This window comes from Strix aluco, chromosome 7 (genome assembly GCF_031877795.1).
Source record: "Strix aluco isolate bStrAlu1 chromosome 7, bStrAlu1.hap1, whole genome shotgun sequence".
NCBI lineage: Eukaryota > Metazoa > Chordata > Aves > Strigiformes > Strigidae > Strix > Strix aluco.
In genome coordinates this window covers 5849531-5874705 of record NC_133937.1, presented here as the reverse complement: position 1 = coordinate 5874705, position 25175 = coordinate 5849531, and the positions used below count along the sequence as shown (strand labels likewise).

The 25175-nt window shown below is 39.5% G+C and overlaps 1 protein-coding gene across 3 annotated transcripts in view; it reads right to left on the bottom strand.

Moving 5' to 3' along the window:
* CTNNA3 (catenin alpha 3) overlaps positions 1–25175 on the bottom strand; it is a 545392-nt gene that overhangs the window by 45548 nt on the left and 474669 nt on the right. For all 3 annotated transcript variants that reach the window (XM_074830309.1, XM_074830310.1, XM_074830311.1), the window contains one exon: positions 19949–20130. In XM_074830309.1, coding sequence (XP_074686410.1) covers positions 19949–20130 — 182 coding nt within the window. The remainder of the gene's footprint in view (positions 1–19948; positions 20131–25175) is intronic.

Below are 25175 nucleotides of genomic sequence, written 5' to 3'. Positions count from 1 at the left end.
CATGTCAGGGAAGTGAGGAGTTTGGGCCAGAGGCTTGGTACGGGCATACCTCTTTCTGCCCTACAGTATTATGCCTCAAAGGTGTCAAGAATATAATAGGATGGAGAAGCAAAACTGTTCACTAACCTTTATGAACAGTAGTACTACATCAGGTCTGAGGCATAGTATGAGAAGCTGAATGCCACTACCAGTGCCATTTTAAGGAGAAAGATGGCGTTCTAATCCCCAAGGGTACCAAAACAGCAGCCACCAAAGGCACTGAATAAAAAATGTATCTTAAAAAATGCTGTATAGTGTTGGAAAAAAGTGTGAAAACTATTGGCAGGCTATGTGAACCCTGAAAGGTCCTGGTTTAATTAAAAAAGGTTGGAACAGACTCCAGTCATATTTTTAGCAGAAAACACAGCAGTTTAGCACTGCTTCTGTTGTTCAACATGCTCCCAAGGTAAGCATTTGTGAATAGTTTTTCTCAGAAGTATGCATATTCAAAAAAAGAAAACTAAACTAAAAGGATACTGAATAAAATAAATCATACAGTAAGGCTCTTTGTATCTTCTGGGAACAATTATATTTTATGAAATGGCAACTCCATCCTAGCTTGACTCTTGGCCATAAAGAAACCAAAGGTTCAACTGAAATTATTTCCTGAGGATTGATCACTCAGAAGAAAGTTACGACATTTGGTAGGGTGAACCAGCGGAGGACAAACAGTACAGGTAAATTGATTTTATAAAGATGAAGGCCTTATGTCTCTGAAATAACCACGGCTTCATCTACACAGAGGAGGGTGACTATAGCAAGTGCTACAGTGCTGTCAAACTGGTCTGTAACTCAGTTTAGGGAAGAGGGGAAAATAATAGTAAACTAACGCTTTAGGAAAGACTGAAGTCATATACTGAAAAGAAAATTCTAACCATGCTTCCTCTCCCTACCCTATAATGTACTCCTGCTATACCAAATGACCAAAGCCATGCACACAATTTGGAGAGTCTCTAACTGATTTGGATATGGCTGGGTACTCCCATAAAACCTGCTTTTTAGGGTGTGTTGTGCCTTCACCTCATCTGCATGCTAAAGGATATGGGATATGTCCAGAACACAAAGGGCCAAAGTCTAATTTTTCTCCAGTGCTTATGACTTACTGCACATGTGAATGTAAAAGAAGGTTATTTGTTTAAAGTAACTGACTCATAAAAATATTACAAAATCTCTTTGCTTTGGAAAATATGACTTAATCCTTCAAAGTTCTTTCATGTTTTAAATTCTGATAGAAAAGCCCTGAAATACAAAGTTGATAGCATTGCTTCTAAGGGTAAAGAAGAGTGAAGAAGATGGCAGAGAAGTCCCTGACTACAAGCCTTCCTCATTTCCTCCCTTTTCTCCAGACTGCCCACTTGCCCCCTCACTAAGATCAGAGCAGCAGTCCAGAAAACGACACCCCTTTACTAGAGTCATCTTATCCTGGTAATCATGCGCAAACCTCTGACGAGTATCTGCAAATTGTGGTGACCACCACTGCAAAGCCTACACAGCATCAAAAGTACTCCCTTTCGCTTTATAAAGTAACATCCCACTGATCTGTTTCCTTTCTTTTTCACTATCTGCAACTAGTATTTGACTTCTTTCTTTTAATAGTTACTACTCATTTTTATGTATCCACATTGTGTACTATCTTTATTATCAAGTTCACAAATTCTGCCTTGACAATTACTCCAGTCTTCTATTTCACAAACACCAGCCAGGTCAACAGTGCAGTAACTACCGTAAATCCATTTTTTTCACCCTTGGACAATAAATAGCAAGAGAAATGCAGGTGTACATCATACTCTGAATGTGACTGATCTCTTGTAGAAGAAGGCACAGCTTTCAGTTGAATCAGCATTAAATTCACAGAAAAAAAAAAACCTAACTAATATTTTATGTCAAATTTCTGGTCATAATTAATTTACTGATGTGCCTACACTTCCAATGAAGGAGCTGATAACTGCAAAAGTTTCCAGTCTTTATTTCTTGGAAATACTCCAAAGGTTTAAGCTTCTAATTTCTGCTAATTAATTCAGGAGGAACCTGAACATATGGTGTTATAGCAAAAAATATATAGCACATACAAAATATAGCAAATAAATTCCATAAAAATAGGCCTACATTTTAAAGGGGAAAAAAGCTGGGAGAGGTGCTTTGCCTTTTTAATGACTACTTCTTTATCTCTCTGGGAGACATTGCTGGGTGTTCTTACCCAACAACAGCTTGAGCAAAATAAACAGAAAAACAAGTCTTGCATCAAGCCATTAAAGTTCAAAAGGCAGGCTCAATGACATGCCAACTGGAGAATGCTACAAAAACTCACTTCCCAGAACATTATCATATGAACAACAAATTGTAATATGTCACTGATCATGACCTCATTTCCAGTTTGGACGCTGACTTCTTGGCTTTGTCTTCTGGGTGGGCCTGAGCCATCAGAACGGACTGAGAGAAGGGATAAAGGAGAAACCGTTCCCTGCTCCAGTTGCCATGGTCCTGAGTGCACCAATAGGCCTTATTGCACCTGACCAGTCTCACCTGAGGCCTCCCCTCACAGTCTCTGTACAAGAGCTCCATTTAAGCTCTGGCCTGCACCCTTCGCAAGCCTTGACCTGAATCACAGGTATACCTGTCCCAGCTCTGTTTCTAGCCTTACCCTCTGGATGGATTTTGGAACTACCTTGCCAGTACCTTGTCTACTGGATGGACCCCCTCATGCCCATGCTGGAGTTTGGCTTTGGCCCCTTCTCCTTTTGCTCCCAGATGGACCATACAGTTGCTTCATTGCTTACCTTGTCTGGGACTGCTGATGGATCTAGTTACCAGCACCCTGTGCTCCTTGCTGCATTCACAGAATCATCTAGGTTGGAAAAGACCTTGAAGATCATCTATTCCAACCACTAACCTAACACTGACCATTCTCAACTACACCATATTGCTAAGCGCATGTCAACCCAACTCTTAAACACCTCCAGGGATGGGGACTCCACCACCTCCCTGGGCAGCCCATTCCAATACCTAACAACCTGTTCTGTAAAGAAATGCTTCCTAATATGAAGTCTAAACCTTCCCTGGTGCAACTTGAGTACATTACCTCTTGTCCTATTGCTTATTACTTGGTTCAGGAGACTCATCCCCAGCTCTCTGCAACCTCCTTTTAGGTAGTTGTAGAGAGCGATGAGGTCTCCCCTCAGCCTCCTCTTCTCCAGACTAAACAACCCCAGTTCCCTCAGCCGCTCCTTGTAAGACATATGCTCCAGATTCTGTTGGCCTGAGCTGTGCTCAGTGCAAGCTCTGTCTGCACTGGGATTACCCCTGGACCCTGGCTTGCATCTCTTAGGGCGCAGTTGACCTTTGCTACTCCCTGACACTGGCCTATATCCTCACAACCTCAGGATCTCACTCCTGTTGCCTCAAGGACAGGGAGGAAGATGACCATGGATGGAAACTGAGCAGCCCATCAGAGTGATGGTGTTGGGTGACCCTGCAGAAGCCTGCAACTGAGCAGATAGCTATCACCTCTGGCGTGCTCTGCTTCCTCTTGCTAGGGAGCTGATACCACCTCAGCCCATCCCTGATAAATGGTGAATGTCTACAGAGTGTCTACACAACCTAAACTGCTGTGAGGTGGCACTGCATCTGGCTTTATGTTGGGCCTAATGCTGCTCATACAGGTACAGTTTCAACTTGGTCTGACACTCCCAAAGGAGGCTGCCCTGCCACAGGCTTCCCAACTGCCTATGAAAACAGGCCTGGAAGCTGTTAAATTATTGCCTGAACCCCTCTTGCTTTACACTCTTTATGTCTCTGATGGCAGGAGCTAATACTTGGGAGTCCCGAACTCACTTTGTCCTCTGAGTATAGTAGTCCCTAAAGATGAAAGGCAAAAGATGACTGTTCCTGGCACAAGAGATACAATTCTATTTTAATGAGAAGTTGTATTTGCTGTAATGTATGCTATGACTGTAGTTGTTTTGCTTCTAGTCCTGGATGTATTTATATCAATGGGTAGGATAGATCAGTTTATCTACCTTATTTGTTATTTTGCTATATTTGAGTATGACCCCATTTTATTAAGTTGTCTTTGCTTATGTACATGAAGCATGAACATTAGTTCCTCATTGTTGGAAGCATGGGAAAAGCAAAATAGCAAAAAATCTGCAAAACACACATTTCCTTAACACATGGTGCCCAGAACAAACACAGGATGGGATGGAGATCCAGTGATTTGTGTTGCTGTGGCACCAAGGAGGAATGTGAAGTGAGGTGGAGGCCACGCAGTCCCATTCTTCCACTTTACTCAAGGAACATTTGACATGACTATGCAGATTTATCTCCTGCTCTTCCCCTTCTCTCAAGGACTGTTTTGCAGTACTCTGTGGACCTTATCTCTCATTCGTCCTCTTTTCCCACAAAAACAGCGCACACCTTGCACCAACGAAATATGTGGTGTCATTACTCAAGAAACAATGGCTTGACCACAGTCCCATCCACTCACACATACATACTTCGATAAATACTACCCTGAGTTTGTATCTAACTCGAGAGATGATAATCTGATACCAAATCAGAGGGACAGATTGACGGGTTTGTGCTCCTCGGCCCCTCCCAGAAGGGACACCTTTTGGTAAGATTTGCACCCTTACCTACGCCGAGTGATTACCCAGAAATTAAGTGTGTGTGATTACAATCATTTTTTGTGTGTAGTGCTATATAGCTAACCTGCAGTTTGTGCGTTTATCGTAGGCAATCTCAAAGAATCTGTAGATGTTGCACAAGAATAAACTGTACTATCTGTGAACCTGACTGCTTCTCTTGAATGCAACCGGACCCACAGCATACGGGCTGATTGCGTATCTGGTGTCAGGCCTATAGATCCAGCCATAATTGGCATACCTATTAAGAGATAATTCCAGCCGCCCCTAGCTCCTCTAATCCCAGAGGACCAGCTAGAACGCAAGGGGATTCATCTCTTACCAAATTAATTCATTACCTTAAATGCAACACTCATTAACCTCCTTGCCCAACCAGCAAACATCTCTTTATCCCTTCACTGTTTTGCCTCAACTTTTACACTAAGGGTTTTAGTACTGGTATCAAGAAGTACTAGGAACCCTGATAACTGATAGACTATTTGTAAGATTGCTAAAAATGAAAGGAATTAATTGAAATCTTGCAAAGGAGTAGAGGAAAAATAGTGAAGTAGCAACAACTGCTACTTATCCAATTTCTTGAGGACCACTGTTTTCAAGGAAATACTAGTTACACTTTGAGATACTGAGACAGGGAGGTCTAAAAATATTTTAGTGTTCCTATTACTATATTGTTTTGTCCTATGTATACAATATGTTTATGTATACATGAGGTATAATTAATATGTCAGCACAAACAAAGGATTTATACAGAAAGAGTGGAATTAAGAGACTCACTTTAAAATGGAACACATTTTCCTGGTCTTAAATTTATAAAATTCTTTTAGGATGTGGAGCATGTAATTGCTCTAATCAGAGGAATTAATCTTCACAGCTTCCATGGCTACAAGGCATTCTACATCATGAAAGAAACACTTCAGAAATGGCTTTGTACAGTTCAGCCGCAAGTCAACTGAAAATATCAGAAAAGCAAACCATCACCAGAATCTTTAAGTTAAGGAGTTTTACATAGACTTTTAACCAGATGACTAGTAGGATTCTCTCTGTGAGAGAAAGTGTCTGAATTGCTGCCTCTATATATGCTATTCCAGCTGGCAAGTGACTCTTTTTGTTTCCAATCGATTAAAACATTTTAAAAGAACTTCATGTCTACATGAAAAAGACTCCATTTCTGAGCCCTTCTACTTGTATCAATACTTGGTTTTCTTGCAGAAAAAAATAGGAATTAAAAAAAACGGTTTGCAAGCACTGGCAATATACAAGTTGAAATTATGAAGCTCAAATGTCAAGCTAAAATAATTTTTTGCCAATTTTCTATCAAATGTCTAAGTGTAACTGTTAGTTCAATAATAAAAAACCATTATGTTTATTTTCAGTTTTGATCCAAAGAAATGAAAGTTGCACAAACTCAGTGTCTTTTTTAAAAAAAAAAGTTGTTAAATAAAAGACCAAACTGTGAATGCCTCACCCTTTCAAGGTAAGAGGCAATTAGAAAAACAGTGAAATAATTACACATGCTTATATTGTAGAAAGATATAAGCAATGTAGTTACATCAGTGAGAGAAGGAAAAAATAGTAACAGAACATCCTTCTGGCCTCATCTTTTGCTGAAGAGCTTGTGTTTTCCCAGTATGATTGCTCTCTGTGAGCAATTTCAGGGACTTAGAAGTCTATCCTTCTCCCCATATGGGGGAGAAAACATCAGCTCACACAGATCCAATAGTGATTCAGTAGTAGAACAGTTCCTGCAAATTTTGTGAAACGAGCTTATCCCAAACCAATCCTTCCCATTAAAGGCTTACTCTGGAATCATAACTCAGATCAGCATTTTTCTTTCCTTCCAGAATTGGAAGCGTGATAGCTTGAAGAGAAGATCAGGATTCAGAGGAGACATAAGCAACTGTCTATGCAGCAGTTTAATAACCAAGAGTTACTAGGTGAATTATATCATATGTTAACTGAATTATTTGAAAGTTAATAGCAATTCAGGAGGGAACTTAAGCACCTGCTGTATTCTAGAAGCTTTTAGTTTTGAGTAACACTCTGTAACTTAAAACTTTACAATGAACTTGAGAGACTGGAAAGGAACAGTGACAATAACGTGTGATTAAATGTTCAAAAAAGCAAAAGCTACTCATCAGATATCACAGTAATTATTACCAGGAACCTGATGCTGTCCTGGACCCACTGTAGTACATGCTAGGCACCTGCTGTCAATGAACTTGCAAGCCAATATAAAAGAAAAAACAGACAGCTCCAAGCTAGTCTCCAAGTTCATCTTCAAAAAGTTAAGGGGGATCTGCAGACCTACAGGCTAAGGCCTCACCTCAGTCCTGGGGAAAATTATGGAGCAAGTTCTCATGGAAGGCATTTTGAGGATAGGAATATGATTAGGAAGGGCAAAGGGAAAATTGTTGGTCTGCTAAACCAACTGCCTCCTGTGACAAAATGGCTAGTTTGGTGGATGTGGGGACAGCAGGGGATGTTGATCACCTTAAAGCTTTTGAGTCTCCTACAGTATACTTACAGACAAACTGAAAAGACATGACTACATAGGTGGACTAGCAAGTGGGTAAAAAGCTGGCTGGATTGTTGGTCTTGCAGTGCAATGGCCAGTTGTTCAAAGTTTAACTGATGAATTTGTTCCTACCAACTCATGTTCCTCAATGGTTGATAGTGGAGCCAATGCTGTTTAACACCTTCATCGATGACTTGGGTGATGGGACTGAACACACCCTCAGAAGTCTGTAGGTGATATCAGCTGGAGGTAGTGGCTGATACTTGAATGGTTGGGCTTCCATTCAGAAGGGCCTCAGCAAGCTGAAAGAATGAGCTGACAAACCTTTTGAAGTTCAACAAAATAAAACACATGGTCCTGTACTTGGAATGGAATAACTCCATGTTATCAGTGCAGAGGCAGAACTAACTGGTTAGGTAATAACTGCATAAAATGGTCTCACATGAGTTAGCAGTGTGTGCTTGTGCAGTGAAGACAAACCACATCATGGGCTGCACTACTAAAAGCATAGCCAAGAGGCTGAGAGAAGTGATGGCCCTCTACTTGGCCCTTGCAAGACTGCATCTTGAGTCCTCTGTCTAATACTGGGCTTTCAGTGCTACAGAGACACTGACAAACTGAAGAGTCCAGAGATTTGGGGCTGGAGCATATTATATATAGAGCAGAGGATGAAGGAACAAAGCTTCAGCCTCAAGAAAACAAGATAAAGGAGGGGTCTAATCTGCATTCTTCCACTTCCTGAAGGGGAGGATATAGAGGACACAGAGGACACTGACTTTCCTCAGAGGTGCACAGTAAAAGAAATAAGGTGCATGGGACACAAACCAGCTAAAAATTCCTGTTAGATGAAGACGGAAAAATTACTTACTGTGGATGCTGAAACACTTACAGGTTGCCCAGAGAAGTTGGATGTGCTGGAATCTCCAGTCTTAGGAATTTTCAAAGCTTTACTGGACAAGCCCGCCCCTGAGCAAATTGACGTAATGTAGAAATTAGTCTGCTTTGAAGAGGCTGAAGTAGATGACCTCCAAAGGTCCCATCTAACCAAGCTTGTTACCCTGGACTTCAGGAGAGCAGACGTTGGCCTCTTCAGGGATCTGCTTGGTAGAGTAGCATAGGATAAAGCCCTGGAGGGAGGAGGGGGCCCAAGAAAGCTCGTTGATATTCAAGGGTCATCTCCTCCAAGCTCAGGAGCAATGCATCCTGACAAAGAGGAAAGCAGGTAAGACTGCCAGGAGGCCTGCAGGGATCAGCAAGGAGCTTCTGGACAAGCTCAAACAGAAAAAGGAATCCTACAGAGGGTGGAAGCAAGGACAGATATCCTGGGAGGAATACATAGAAATTGTCCAATTAGCCAGGGATCAGGTTAGGAGGGCCACAACCCTGATAGAATTAAATCTGGTCAGGGGCATGAAGGGCAACAAGAAAAGCTGTTACAGGTACGTCACTGACAAAAGGAAGACTAGGGAAAATGTGGTCCCTCTCTGGAAGGAAAAGGGAGATTTTGTCACCTGGGATATGGAGAAGGCTGAGCTACTCAATGACTTTTTTGCCTCAGTCTTCACCAGCAAGGGCTCCAGCCACACCATCCAAGATGCAGAAGGTAAAGGCAGGGACTGGGAGAAAGAAGAGCCGCCCACTGTAGGAGAAGATCAGGTCCAAAACCATCTAAGGAACCTGAAGGTGCACAAGTCCATGGGACCTGATGAGATGCATCTGTGGGTGCACCTGAGGGAACTGGCGAATGAAGTGTCTAAGCCACTATCCATTGTATTTGAGAATTTGTGGCAGTCCGGTGAAGTTCCCGCTGACTGGAAAAGGGGAAACAGAACCCCCATTTTTAAAAAGGTAAAAAGGAGAAGCCCCAGGGATCTACAGGCCAGTCAGTCTCACCTCTCTGGCCGGCAAGATCATGGAGCGGATCCTCCTGGAAACTATGCAAGAGCACATGGAAAATAAGGAGAAGACTGGTGACAGTCAACATGGCTTCACTAAGGGCAGATTGTGCCTGATGAATTTGGTGGCCTTCTACAACGGGGTTACAGTGCTGGTGAATAAAGGAAGAACAACTGATGTCATCTACCTGGACTTGTGCAAACCTTTTGACATCATCCTTTACAACATCCTTGTCTCCAACCTGGAGAGACATGGATTTGACGGATGGACCACTTGGTGGATAAGGAATTGGCTGGATGGTCGCACTCAAAGAGTTGTGGTCAATGGCTCGATGTCCCAGTGGGGAGCAGTGATGAGTGGCATTCCTCAAGGGTCAGTGTTGGGACCGGCGGCTTAACATCCTTATCGATGACATGGACAGTGGGACTGAGTGCACCCTCAGCAATTTCACCAATGACACTGAGCTGTGTGGTGAGGTCACACGCTGGAGGGAAGGGATGTGCCATCCAGAGGGACCTGGACAAGCTGGAGATGTGGGCCCCTACAAACCCCATGAAGTTCAAGAAGGCCAAGGGCAAGGTCCTGCCCATGGGTCGGGGCAATCCCAAGCACAAATACCGGCTGGGTGATGAGTGGATTAAGAGCAGCCCTGCAGAGGAGGACTTGGAGGTATTAGTGGATGGAAAACTGACTATGAGTCAGCAATGTGCGCTCACAGCCCAGAAAGCCAGCCGTGTCCTGGGCTGCATCCAGAGCAGTGTGGCCAGCAGGGCGAGGGAGGGGATTCTCCCACTCTGCGCTGCTCTCTTGAGATCCCCCTGCAGTGCTGTGTCCAGCCCTGGGGGCACCAACATCAGAAGGACACAGATCTGCTTGAGCGGGTCCAGAGGAGGCCACGAAGATGCTCGGGGGGCTGGAGCACCTCCCCTGTGAGGACAGGCTGAGAGAGTTGGGGGTGTTCAGCCTGGAGAAGAGAAGGCTCTGGGGAGACCTTAGAGCGGCCTTCCAGTACTTAAAGGGGCTACAGGAAAGGTGGGGAGGGACTCTTGATCAGAGGGTGTAGGGATAGGATGAGGGGTAACAGTTTTAAACTGAAAGAGTTTCTGAATCTGAAGATTCAGATTAGATATGAGGAAGGAATTCTTTCCTGTGAGGGTGGTGAGACACTGGCACAGGTTGCCCAGAGAAGCTGTGGCTGCCCCCTCCCTGGAAGGATTCAAGGCCAGGTTGGACGGGGCTTTGAGCAAGCTGGTCTAGTGGAAGGTGTCTCTGCCTATGATAGGGGGATTGGAACTAGATGATCTCTAAGGTCCCTTCCAACCCAAACCATTCTATGATTGTATGAGTTGGTAGGAACAAACTGATAAGCAGTGAGATGAGACTAGACTGCTGGATAGCAAATGACCTCAGCAAACTAATATGCCTGCCAGTGTCCATTTCTCAGCCTGGCATGTTTCTGTGATGTAAAGGAGAATAATGAGCTTCCACAGTACAGCACCCCAAGGACCCATTTAAAAAAGAAACCTAGTAGGTGTTAAAGGAATAGGGTGGTATTATGAATGTTATGAGCTGACAGGAGACAGAAGCAGTACTGAGTGAGAGATGAGCGAAAAGATGTGTGCTTAAGGGTTTTGACAGTGAAGGCAGGTGAGGTGAGAAGTATGTAAAAAGGTTGTGGCTAAAGAAACAGAGATGACGCAAAAGAAACAGGAGGCTGAAAAAATGCAGATTCAAAACAAAGCTAATGCATTTAGGCATACATATGTAAGTACCTTCTTCCTACTCTGACGCTGACATGGAGCTTTAGTTTATCCATTCCCTTTAGTATCTCTAGTCCACTAGAGCTATTTTGCTATTTTAGCAATAGCAAAAAATTGTTTACTGAAGGTAGTTGCAGATAGTTTAGCAGTATTTTGTCAAAGTAATGTTGCAGAGGAAAGAAAGCAATGTTATGCTCATTTTTTTGGTCATTAGCTGTTCACTGTATTGGTTTATGAGTATTTAACATGCTTTGTTAACCTGCAAAACAGCAAGCATCTTAACATTATATTTGTTACTCTTATCACCTCACATCTTCTTTAGCTGCATACTGTTTATCCATTTAGAACCTGTTTATGTCACAGTCTAAAAGTAAATTCTGACTTTGTAATTCCTAACAAAAGCACCTCAAAACAGAGTCTGCATCCATGATTTACCATGTTGGTTTAATTATAGTACTATCGATGTTAATTATGCATGAAAAAAAAAAAACACCCTACTCAACTTGCAGGCAAACTGGGTATCTAAATACTTTGAGTAATAATCTGAGTAATAGAGCCAAACTGTTTAAATTGAAGTGGTTTTCACTTTGAAATATATGGTTGTATAAAATAACTAATATATTTGGTTATCTTTTTTTTTGGAAATTTTACTATCCGAAGATGAATATTTAGCCCTTACTTTTTAGAATTATACTGAGGCCACCAGAGTAGTGATCACCATTTCTAATTAAATGTTTTCTGGTATATGTCTTTAGGAATCAGCTGAAACTATTTTTACTATAAAAGTGGTAAAAGAGTCTCCACGTAAGTATAATATAAACTATCATATTCTATGTAAATATCATTAATAAAGACACATTAGTACCATGCATGAAATTCAGACTCAGTCAAAATCTTTTGAGATGGGCAGGAGGACAGATACAGGATTTTTGCCTTCAAAATCCTCACTTATTTGTGAAAATTTAATTTGTATACATTTTAGAAGCTCTGTGACATTCAGGAAGAATTAGCAGTATCAGCTGATTCTGTGTTACATGATATGATTTGACTTGCCACATCTCAACAATTCATTACAAATCTGAGAGACCATGTTTCTTGGGGGTAACAACTGCCTGAGCCTACTACATGTAGTTCTGGCAGGACAGTCAGTATTCTGCAAAATCCTAAATAACATTTACACTATTCTAGCTAATGCAATTCTGCTGCTCATTTTAACAGTAAAATTTATCTGCTTAATCTACTATGTCTTAACAAGTAAATCCTGGTGGTTCTGTTTATCAAAGCATGTATGATAAAACACATGCAAATATGCACACACAACTAAATTGTACTTGCTTTAGAAATAAATTTATCTTAAAGAACATCTTTATATAATTACCTCTGATAAAAGTTGCTCTTAAGATAGAAGCCTAAGGAGGGTTCACCTACTTTGCCCAAAGTAATTTTGTCCAAGACAACTGTTCTTTCGGATGACTCAGCTGGACAACATCACTGTTGACAAAACTTTTACAACCTTCAATGTTTGGGTGATTTTAAAGTGAAAGTTTTTTGTTCTTGTATGCATCTTATGATGCATGTTCTTTTTCCATCTTATGATGCAGACACTGAGTAGGTGTGGACTCTCAAAAGCATCGCAGACTGCTTAATGAAATAATGCTGACCTATGAATTCTCAGATATGAGCAATGAGAGGAAGGAAAAGGGAAATTTTTATATATAACTGAAGTTGAACTGCAGACGTAATGGCACTTAGTTCAGGATTTTCAGTTATAAAGGTACCATTATCTGTTGTGGCAGTGACAAACTGAGTTGGTGACCAGGGAGAAGACTGAGTAGGAGAGCTGGGACATTTGAGCGATATCCAGATGTGTGAGAGGAGCTGGATGGAACTGACACAAATCTGAGGGCTCAGGAGGGGCCAGAAAAAGGCAAGGAAGTCAGTGGATTTTAGGGTGCAATGGAAAAGCTCCATACTATTTCAGAAGCAGAATCATCTGGCTGCTAAAGGGAAACTAGGAGGATCATGAGTAACACTGAAGGGGAAAGGGACACCAGGAAAGGTAAATCAAATAGTAAGTTATGGTGAGGAGCTTCATGATAAACCTGAATAGGAACAGAATCCCTCTTCTCATCCATTATCTTTTTGTCCCATAGTCTCTTCTAATCCCACTAACTACAGAACTGCCATCTTGACTTCCCATCTTCCTTTTAGATAGCTCTCTTGCTTTGCCAAGCAAAGACTAGAAGACCAGGGAGAGCAGATGAATTAAGGCTGAAAACTGTGGCTGTTAACAGGTGAGGAGACTTGCTAGATTGGGCAGCTGCACTTGATCTTAACCAAGAGTACTACAGAGAAAAGTTTAGGCTAAGCTATAGTCCTTGGAAGTACTATAAGTATAAGCAGAATTATATTTAGGCTTACCATAGGACAGACAGGGACAGGTTTTGAGGGGGATGACTTGGCTAGATTTATTTTTCCAAGTCTTGTTAATTTGTTTTGCTATTTTCACTATTTTTCTAATATTAACTCTGATATTGATGCCATTTTAGAAACAAATGTCAAGTAGTAAGAGCAAATATGAGACATTTTCTGAACAGTTTGCTAAGAGCTGCCCTTTTTTTAAAAAAAAAAAAAAAGAAAGGAAGTGTTCATATAGCCCCATTTGGAATCTCAACAAACCTACAAAATGGGTAGGTGTAAAAGCCCGGTGATTCTCATTTCCTGTTTATACTACAGAAAACTGAAAGGGATTGTCATAGAGACCTCAACCAGGCACTGTGAATCCTGAATCCATGGACTGCATGCCATTAGGATATGCCATGGAACAGCCTAGCAGAAGTCAGTTACCAGAGCTAGTCTCTCCCTAGCATATCTTTAAAATCAACCCAGACATCGCAGCAAGCTCTGCCTTGTATGTCTGAATCTCATCTGAGTACCTAGTAGCATCTTTCCTATCAGCAAAGTGCTGTGAAAAATTTGCAGTGAAGACATCCTGCAGTTCTCAGTTGTTATGAAGGAACTTTCCTTGGCGAGCAGGACTCAAACAGTAAGGCTGTCCACTAAAACTATTCTCAACAAGTTCAAGACAGACTTCCCTCTCTGCTTAAACCATTGACCGTTTTTTGCTACTTTCTCAGTATGAATTAAAAATTTCAGTGTTCTGATCCTAAGCACTGCTTGAATTAGACACACATTCCTTTATAGGAGCAAAAGGGGATTTGTGTCTGTTTGTTGGTAAACACCCCCTTAATTATAAATCTGCTGTGGCAATGGAAAAAAAGATCCTTCTCCATTTACAAATATAGTTTAGGGAAAAAAAACATCACAACCCCAGGATTTATCTTGTACAATCAGCAGAGAAATTAGAGTATTTTCACCAGAATATTATTAAAACTACTATAGCAGATGAGGCAATTTCTTGCTATTTACCTCTACAGAAGACACAGCAAAAGGACAGAACATTGATGTGTGATTGACCCATGTGATTAAATACATTTTTCCCATAAAATTAAAAGCTCTAACTTCTTTTTAAATGACATTTTCCATCAGTGAATATCCATGCTTGTGCATCCGGAAAATTTAATGTGGCAGGACACAAGGAAGAAAAAAAATTCAAATTATATAAGCACACATATTATGTTTATACATACCAAAATCCCTGTTCTTTCACCCTTCCATTCCTTTCACAGGTAATTCTGCCTCTTGTACATTCCAAAACACTGTCAGAGAATAGAGACTACAGTACAGCAGATTTGTTTCCTAAAGAGAATACATACATACACACACATGTGTGTGTGTATCTCCCTAACCCAATGCTGTCTTTGGGGTAATTTTGTCCACGCTTTTTCATGTGTTTAAAAACACAATTCATGCCTGTATTTGAGATAAGCATATAAATAAGCAATTACATCAAAAGCCTTACAACGTTTAATAATTTAATTTGAAAATGGTTAGAAAACTTGGGGAAAGACGTGATTTTCATATTGAGAGGAAAATTGAGTGCATTTGGGACACTGAATCAATGATGTATCCAAGCTTACTATTAGCTACTTGTTCAGTTTCTGTAAAATACACCTTTGAAAAATAGTAACTCTAAAGTCAGAGGAGAACTTTGAATTAATTGCTTAGAAAATTGTAACCAGCCTTTCTTAAGACAACTCTGAGTAATATATGTTGGTTGTACCCTAATTTAGTTGTTTATTAAGTGCTCCAGAGTTCCTTGTTCCATGAAATTGTGTTTTCTTTAATGTCAAATCTTTGTAAGTTCTCTTTTGTTTGGGGTGAATCAACTAGTTCACAGGCAAAGATTTAAAACTAAATTACAGTGCACAGTATTCACTTCCCAGATAGATCTGATGTCCCAAATCCAAACTAGTCTCCTCTTACTTCCCTAAGAGTCTGCCTGTTCAGATGCCAGTTCTCTTCTAATCTTTCATTTAGATACCACCCATCAAAACAATGAAACAATGTCACATCTACTGAAGTCTAAGCAGTGAGTTAAATTAATTGACTGCTCTATGTTTATATAGATTCTTTCCAGGAATTATGTTCACTTAAAAGCTCAATTTAAAGGAAAAAAAGTCATTCATTGCTGAGACAAAAGCTATTCCTTTAAAATAATATATTCCCACACAGCAGGACAGATCTGTTGCTGCTGGAAAAGTGGAAGCTCAAAAGCAGAATGAACAACTTCTGTTTTGAAACCAGTAGGCATAAGTTTTGGACTGCGTTTTCAGATCAGTAATGGTGCTTGTACAACTATGGCATTTCAGATGTCAGACACCTAAGACTACAAAGGGAGTTTGGTGAAACTAAGTGAACGTCACAGCACTTAAATACATCTTCAGCAATCATCACATCACATCACACACACTGCGTTGTTAGACTGCAGGACACTGTAAATGAGAGTTAAGTAATTCAAAATGGGACAAATGAATCTTTATATCTTGTCACTGCCCAGGAAACAGAAGCCTTTCAAAAGCTGAACCAAGAACTGAAATCCTGCTTTCCCTTCTCCGTAACACAACTGATCAACACTCACGACGGTGGCAGAATTTGAGCCAAGTCTGACTTCAGTGCATAGAAATATAAATCCATGTCTATTGCCACCTCTCACTAAGAAATGTCATAAATTCTAGGCTACAGGGTACACCATGTCTGAGGACTATAGAAATGATGGCTTTGTGAAAAGGAGGAATCTAATATTCATCTTCATGTCCCCGAACTATCCAATGAATATTTAACAGACAGATACATACGCAGCTTTTGGAACACCAGTTGGGATCCTTAAACACTAGCCAAGCAAACTCTTCTTCTGCACAGGGAAGTATCCATGGGTTGGTGTTAAAGTATGTCCCACAATTCCCAATAATTTATAGCCTAATACTCTGGAAAGTGAAATATATGTTTAAACCCCTTCTCACCAAAGAAACCAAATGTCCTGCTATCTTGAGTGAATCCCTAAAGTATCAGAAAACCAAACAAACTCTATAACAGTTCTGCACAGCAGGCATTCAAAGGAGATGCAGATATGCACTCTGGATAGATCCTGACCCAGTAAGGTGCTCCTTTGAACAGAGGAGTGACAAAGCACCTCTCCTGCATATTCAGAGGAAGATGGTAAGTGACAGGTGTAAGGGAACCCTCTCCCAGGCTTTGCTCATTTCTGCACAAGACTAGAGGGAGAAGTACAGGTTTCTGGTCAATCACTGGGGAAGCTAGCAGAGCCAAGGCAAGATGGTCTTTCATGAGAAAGGCAGAAATGGGGCTGCAGCTACAGGCTGAAAACATCAGTGGACCCACTGATACCTCGTTTGTTTCTCAGCTTCGCTGAATGCCTTTGCTGTTGAAGCCATGGCAATATACAAACAATTTCACACTCCTTTTTCTTTTTGCCTTCTTCACTGTAGCCCCCCTAAAGAAACTAAAACTACAATCCAGTTCATCTTCAGCAAAGTAAAATTCAGGAAAGAAACCTCCACCAAACTCTCTCATTTCCATCAGCAACAAGCTTCAGTGAACAGACAGAATACAATTGGCAGGAACTTTGTATGTCATCCCCCAACAAGCAACAAGTCTGCTGGAGTCCAAATGGGAGTATGAAACCACACTTTCAGCAGAGCAAATGCCTGTTATCTACTGCCTCCATCTCTGCCTGTCAGGGCCAAAGCTTACTACTGCAAATATGATGGTATTTTTACAGAATTTTTACCAGATTTCAGTAATCAATATAGCCAGTTTTGCATATCATATTCATACCACCAATTAGCAGCTGCTGCTAGCTGCTACAAACTTCCAACAATAGATTTCTGCTCTTGCTCAATTACTTTTCCATCTGTCAAGTATGTTTTCTATGACAATGATTTATAGGATGGTTCACTGCAGCAAGGTTCATCATCAAGTTTTAGTAAGCTTATGCCTTGTAGCATACACAAAGTTTAAAGAAAGTTGGAAAAAGCTGTGTTACATAAAATTACAGTAGCCTGGTCTAGTGTCTATCTGCAGAGGACATGCTGATGAATGTTCAGTAGGATAAGGATTGTTTCAAATGAGGTTCTGCGGGTCCCTTCTGCCAAGACAAAAAAAAAAAGCAGAGGCATCTGCCTCTATAATCAAATAAGGAAACTAAGCTATAATAAGCTACTTCAGATGGTTTCTCTTCACACCAGTCCTAACTTCCGCTGAGCAATCACTGGCCTTCACTGACGTCACTCTCAAGTATTTTTGTTAATGATCTGAGGCATACATATTGATACTTTATGCCATCATTATTCCCACTACTCTCTGTCTGAATAATGAGTTATTTTGATACCAATGTTAACTTGGTTTTAGTTGAATATGTAACTGTTGCATAAATGTTCAGGGTAATACACACATGCAAACACACTAAGATGCCAAGATGACCTTGAAAAACTAAATCTTTGGAAAGCACTCATTGAGATTAAATAAAAATTAATCCAAGGTAATACATTTGAAGGAAAATGGAAATCAGCTTAGATAACAAGTGACTCAAATACAGAATTTAACTATTTGCCTGAGTAGCTTCTGATGTATCAAAGACAAAATGTCAGAATATTTTATTTCTTCCATGTCCAAGAACTTGGAATTGTAGACTGGAGAGATTAAATTCTAAAGTGAGCTGGTGCTTGCTGTGGCCTCTGCACTATTCATCCCCAGATTTTCATGGAGAGGGAAGTGAGAAAGCCAGCTGTGTTCCTCAGCACTTAACTGCCACCTTTGATATGGCAACAAGAAGAGAAAGGGGAAGATCCACAGGAGTTCACCTATTGTTTAGATAGATACAAACCTTCACTTTACAAGACTTTGTCTGGCATCATTACAGAAGAAACAAAACTTGAAAACATATTACTGAAGAATGTATTCAAAACCAGCTTTATAAAGATGTGAGGTAAGGTTATGTAAGATACAAAAGTATCTTGAAGACCTTTATTGTATATACAGTATTATAGGGTGACCTTGGTTTCTGTTACTAACAGTCCTAAAAACTGAACAAAAGACTTGGTAGGATAGTCCTACTCCCAAGAGGTTACAATTTAAGCATCAAACACATAATACAGGAGTATGTACTTGTATATACTTGCATATCTCAAATTATAGTTAAAAATCTATGAAGTACAAGAATCAATATATTTCCTAAAACTTATAGAGAATAATCAAAATCCATCTTCCCATAATGTAGTTCTACCATACTCTGAAGTAAAGACTAAGATTTCTGCTCTCTCTTCCCAATAGATTTTAATCTTACCTTCAAGTAAATTATTTTACAGGAGTCATTTCAGAGTTCTCCATGGACTCTTTGGATATCAGCAACACTGGACAAGAGCTGCTCTTCGACTTGAAACTGCAGATTATGCTGTGTCCAACTGAGAGCCACAGATGCAAAACTAAGACTATGAACTGGCCTTGTTAATCTAAAGCTTGATTAATCTAAAGCTAATAATTTAAAGAATTTTGGTGAGGAAGGTGACTTTAATTGTAAAGACTGACTTCGTGGCACAATACGTTCTTTTTCAAAGGTCTCAGTACAAATCATATACTCTTAAAAAGAATAAAAGGATTGCAGAGTTCAACATGCAGGTATTTAAATCTCTCTCACGTGAAGGTGAATTTGGAAAGTGTTAGCATGATAAAATGCAACAACTGTCTTCGCCAGAACAGGCCTAAGCCAGACCCCAGTTTTATTAGCTGGTTCAGCTCTATGCAACTCTGTTAATTTGCACACTTGAAGAATTTGTCCATGAGGCTTAGATTTTTCTTCATATCTTGTATGAAAGGACTCATTTTATGAGACATGAAGTGTCTTGCAAGAGTGGTTGTGTTTTAAGTCTTCACCTACCTATCCGCAACTATTTTATTAGTAACCAGATGGTGAGGGGTGAGAGGGAGAACCACCAGTACCTCCCTTTGCTACAATTAATTTGATGAAATTTACTGAACATTTATTCAGTTCATGGCAGAAAAAGCTCCTAAACTTAAGATTGTTTCCTCTATACAAGTATCATAGAACATACACTGGCAGGAGAGAGAAATACCACCTTTGAAAGCTGTCTGCTATAGGACACTTCATTCTTTAAAACTACATATAGCAGCATGATACAGTTCTGATGAAAGTAACAGCAAATAATGTGACATAAAATATGCATGAGTCTGAATGTGTACTGCCAGACATATGCTCTGTACAGTATGTTTTATGCTTGACAGCATGGTATGGTACAAGGAGAAAGAATGACAGATGAGACAGAACTACAGCTTAACATCAAGATTATTTTGTTACTTTTTCTTTTCATTGAGAGCAGAAATAAAGTGCAAACTAAAATGCAAAAACCACAACCAACCAAATGAATAAAAGAGGACAACGAAAAAAAAAAAAGGACAAGCATAGTTCAAAACTTCAAACATCCCTTCCAACACTTCAGTACTACTAGCTAGTGTGGTAAAGCTAACTACATTAGCTTAGCCACTCAATTTTGTGAAGATGCTGTCACCTGACATTTAAAATGTGGTATTTCCTGCTGTAACAATATGACAACGGCCTCCAACTTTTATAGATGTTGAAGACCCTTTTTTTGCATAATTACCTTGTGAAGTCAGTCATCTCCATCATAATTACACACATCCTCTTGGCCAAAACAATGATGTCATTGCTGGTATCATCCCATATTTCAATCTCTGCATCAAGTTTACTCTTAACTTTTTTGAAGTCAGCCACTTGCTCAGCTATCTTTTCCTTTTCAGCCTCTGGCAGTTGAGTCATCTTGGCCTGAAACATAAAATAATTTTATTTGCAAAATGTCTATGCCAGAGTTTTTTCTTATAAAATCCCTGGATGTTATTAAATATATAGTTTAAACACACCATGGCCTGAGCCAACTGCTCCAGCCTGAGCACTTCTGAATTTCAAAATCTGTATGCTATCATTGGGTTGGGCCAAATAAATTACCTCAGAGTAATGGGGATAGTCATGTCCATGAAACCATTAATATTAACGTAGTGAGAGAAAGAATAAATTCTTCCAGAGATCCTTTATGAAATATGATTGATAGATTTTCCTTTTTTCTTACAGATGAAGGAGCCTAAGTGTTTTAAAGTATTATACAAAATGCAGTATTCTTTCAGGTAGGAAAGAAAACGTTTAATTGTCCTAAAACTTTCAGGTATGCTTGTCCTCTCTCCTGAGAAGGTTTTACAATATCATTTTAAGAACTGAGAAAGACTTAATTACTCAAATATGCACTTCAGTCTTGAAGAAGATAAATAAATAGATGAGCATGTCAGAAATCAGTATGTGAATAAGGTTACCAAAAAAGTACCTTGAATGCCAATACGAAAACATCCAATATTCAAATAAAGCCACAGCTAAACTGGGTTCAGGCAGGACACAGCCCTATAACTTGACTGCAGCTCCAGATTGGACTGTTTGCAAACATTCCACTGGCTAAACGTGATTCAAACAAAGGTTTATCATAGCTAGAAAAGTGGTGCGTTTTGTGCAAGTTCAGACTATGGAATCAGAACATTGTATCTATACTGAATGCATGTATTCTTCCTACATTTAAGCATTTCTGAAGTATTTAATACATAAAGAGCAAAAAAACTTCTGAAAATGCAGCAGGTGAGAGAAATATTTTATTTAATATTCTTCATGAGCAAGGTTATCAGCCTGCTGCAGACAAGGGTCAGATATACTTCCTGTGTCAGAAACAGCCCAGGTAGCAGACAGTGGCTAAGATATTATGAGGCCACATGACAGTCCTGGCCCTTCATAATGCCTTCTACCACAGAAGAAGTAAGGAGACCTTTTGGCCTGTTGGTCTTGGTGGCTCTACTGACAGAGTGGTTTTTATCCAGCACCTTCTCTGTGAAATGGCCCACCTCTTGCACTGCAGGCCATCAGGAACTCACGGTTACATACAGCAACTATTAACACACTGTAATTATCCTGCAATTTAACAATAAATATTTTGTGATTTATTCTTGTTCATAAAACATTATGTACCATCCATAAAACAAAAAGTTAAGGCAGTGGCTGAATTACTTATAATTAGTGTAACGGGTAAGCAGTTTAATAGGTAATGAGTATGTTTTTCAAGCCATGCCATTTCAGATATTTTATTTATGCTGGAATCACTCTGTCACAAGGTTAATTTTCCCATTTATATGAATTACTGGAAATTACAGGTCTCCCAAGGTATAACTATGTTATAATTGCAGTCACAGAATTAGAATGTGTAACTATTTTAAGGAATACTTTTCCTGTTTTGTTAAAAAAAAACCAAACAAAAGAACAACAGACCAGAGAAGACCGAGACATATTTTCCTCATGTCTGTAGGATAAGCTTGCTCAGAAAGGTATGAAAAAGACAAAAATAAGAGTTGGGCTACAGAGTCAAGAGAACCGGAGTACCCCTTTTTATAATCTGATACATATTTGCTGATTTGTGGATGGTTGTAGTATTTCCTAGCCCCCAGCTTCAATACTGTTTTGAGTTCAAGAACACAGGCCTAGATCTGGAAACCACAAGAAAGATGACATTTTAATGAGGGAAATGTGACATACAATATCCTGCTATGTGCCAGCAATAATGAGTTTCTGGTGAAATGAGACACGTTATCCACTGGAACAAAGGGGCAAAGGAAACTACAATTCTGACCTTGACTTTTCTTTCATTTTCCTCATACTGATTTAAAAGCATGTACAGCAATGAAATAAAACAATTGTATACACAGCCTTTTAAGCACATATTTTGATTTTGTATCAAAATAAATAACATAACAGTAAATTGAAATAAATCTCTAAACTGAATGACTGCTGTTACATGAGTACAGGTTTAATTTGTCCACCAGGAGAAAACGATTTTTTCATTACTTCTAAGACAAAATGCTTTTTATTGCAGTAGCAGATAACAGACTCAAAACTAGGTGAGATGAGAAGTTACATTTTTGGTATTTTTCTTTCTTCTATTACAAAAAAAACCCGGTATATATTTTTTTCTTTAATTTCCTTGAATTAACTTTTCATAAGGCTATTTATCCCTGGTACATGGGAGTCTCCAACACTGGGGTTACTTGTGTTATCCCATTTGCAACCTGACTTACCATGTGAGATTGGTGTTTCATTTCATTTCAGCCCCTTTCAAATTTCAGTCAATTCTCTATCACAGATACCAACATTTTAAGGTCAGAACAAATTGTCCACATAATGATAAAAATAGAGGACACATAGGGAGTAACGGATTGGTGAAGATTTTGACTCTTCTCTCACTGGTGTATTACTCACCAGTGAGATCCCATCCCAAAGAACTGGCCTTTTGCCTACCTTTGTCCCTGGCTACACTCTAAGGAATTGACTTTCATATAAACTTATGATTATTCTCTCCAAGTCTTGGACTGACATGCACTTTTTTCTTTCCTGATCCCCTAAAATAAACGCCTGGATAGATCCACATCGCCAAAATTCTTACCATTTAGAGAGAGGAAAGAAGGAAAGAAAAGCAACAGAAAGAAGCACAATACATTCAGGCAATTTTTTTGTGTTATCAAAAACTCCTTCTGTCTGAGACAGAGGCAAGCCAGATATTCTTTTAAAAGGGAAGAACCTCCCTTTGAAAATTATTTAACACTTCCTTCTTTGTAGGTTGCAGTGTGTCACGTAACTATAGAGAAGAAAAGAGAAAAACTGTGGTTTTCTACAATTTTGCAGGTTACAAAGAAAACAAACCCCACTCTCTTGATGGAGCACATGAAAAATTTTTCAGAGCTTTTATAAGCAATAATACAAAATAACATGCTCTTCACATTCTGTAGTTATAAGATAATGGCATAGATCCCAAAAAATCTGATTCATATCCCTGTTTTGCCTTAGTTGAGAGCTAAGCTTTTCATTCCACCACAGACTCAGCAGCCATAGCAAGCCATCTCAACTATGTTCTTGCGCCTCTGCTGCAGAGTCAGCTGAACATTTGGTGGAAGTGAACAAGATCCCTCCAAATCACCGAAATGACAGTAATATATTTCAGACAAACTGTTTTAAAACAGTTCCAATTGTGACCTTTAATTGTTTTTTCTTGGACAAACTTTGTAGATCACATTGGTTGATCACATTTTATCAGGAAGGCAAGCATGAGATAAACACTTATAAAGACTACTATACAGATGTGTTTTGAATGTCAGTATGTAAGTACATTTCTTGAATACATCACAGAGTCAGAAGTGATTCTGTTAAAATGAGTAAAATGTGTTCACTACGTTTTACAAAACATTATACTTTTTCTACTGAGTGAATAATTGTTCAAGTTTGGATAAAAAGGTGAAAGAGAGAATGGTGGATATTCAACAATTCATGGCAAAGTGAATACACAGGATGTTCCCTGGAGATGGCCTGTGTGGGTGTGTGATACTGACAGTTGGGAGAAGCTGAATTTCTTTAAAGTTTACTACCTGCTGTCACCAGTTGTCTTCTCACATTTTTAAGAACTGTAGCATGCCTGCTGAAGTCCAGCATTCTTCGAACAAGTTCAGAGTGCCTCATGTGTGCTGCCATGTCAGTTCTTGGGAAGGTTTAGACTGGATATTAGGAAGTATTTCTTTACAGAACGGGTAGTCAGGCGTTGGAATGGGCTGCCCAGGAAGGTGGTAGAGTCCCCATCCCTGGAGGTGTTTAAGAGTCGGGTTGACGTAGCACTGAGGGATATGGTGTAGTTGAGAACTGTCAATGTTAGGCTAATGGTTGGACTGGATGATCTTCAAGGTCTTTTCCAACCTAGACGATTCTGTGATTCTTGCATATTTTTAGATACAGTATAATTGGATAAAGAGGTAAAGCTATTGGGAGATAATAGAACAAACTGTTTAATGCCATTTTTGCATCAGCCTTCACTGAAAAGGTTGACTTAGATGAGGAAATTGTGCCATATTAATCTAATTTCTCTTTGTCCCAGAGTAATAAGCCTATAGATGAAGAACCAACATTTCATAAATCTGGGCTTCACTAGGGTTTTGTCACTGATTCTCATGTCATCCTTATTTAATAATCTAGGGAGATATGATCTAGATTTAATTGCCATTGGATGGATGTGATACTGGTTAGAAAAGTGTTCAGAGACTACTTATCAAGAATGCATGCCAAAGCAGAGGGATCCATCAGGTGAAATTCTGAAGAAATCTGCCCTGACTCTGGCATTATTCAGTATTTTCACTAATGGCATGGGTGATGGAACACATCACACATTTGCAGTGTAAGAGCCCTGGTTTACAATTTAAAGCAATCTTGAGAAACTTGAGAACTGATCTGAAAAAAATAAAAGGATGTATTTCAGCTGAGATAAGTATAAGATTTTACACCTAAGAAAAATCACCAATACACACTTGGAACTGAGACAAAACCAGTTAGTGGCTCTGATTTTTAGTTGATCAAAATGTTGTACTCTTTGCAAAAAGGCAAATCTCATACAAAACTCATTTGTAAGTATGTATACAGAAGAAAATAGCCCTTGCTGTTGAGACCACAGCTGGCATAATGCATTTAGCAAATAAATAGTCTGGACACAAAATTCAAGAAGTCATTAACCAGCTGAAGAGCATCCAGAGGAAAGAAAAAGAGAGCAAAAAGACATACAGAAACTGCTGTCTTAAAGGATAAATGAAGGGAATTTGAATTATTTAATCTGGAGTTTAGAAAACAGAGAGGACACAGAAAAAGGATCTACAAGTACAAAAAAAATTATACATACAGAAAGGAAACCACACATCCTCTGTGTCCATTGCAGATAAGACTAGTACTAACATGCAACATACAAGGTATAAAGA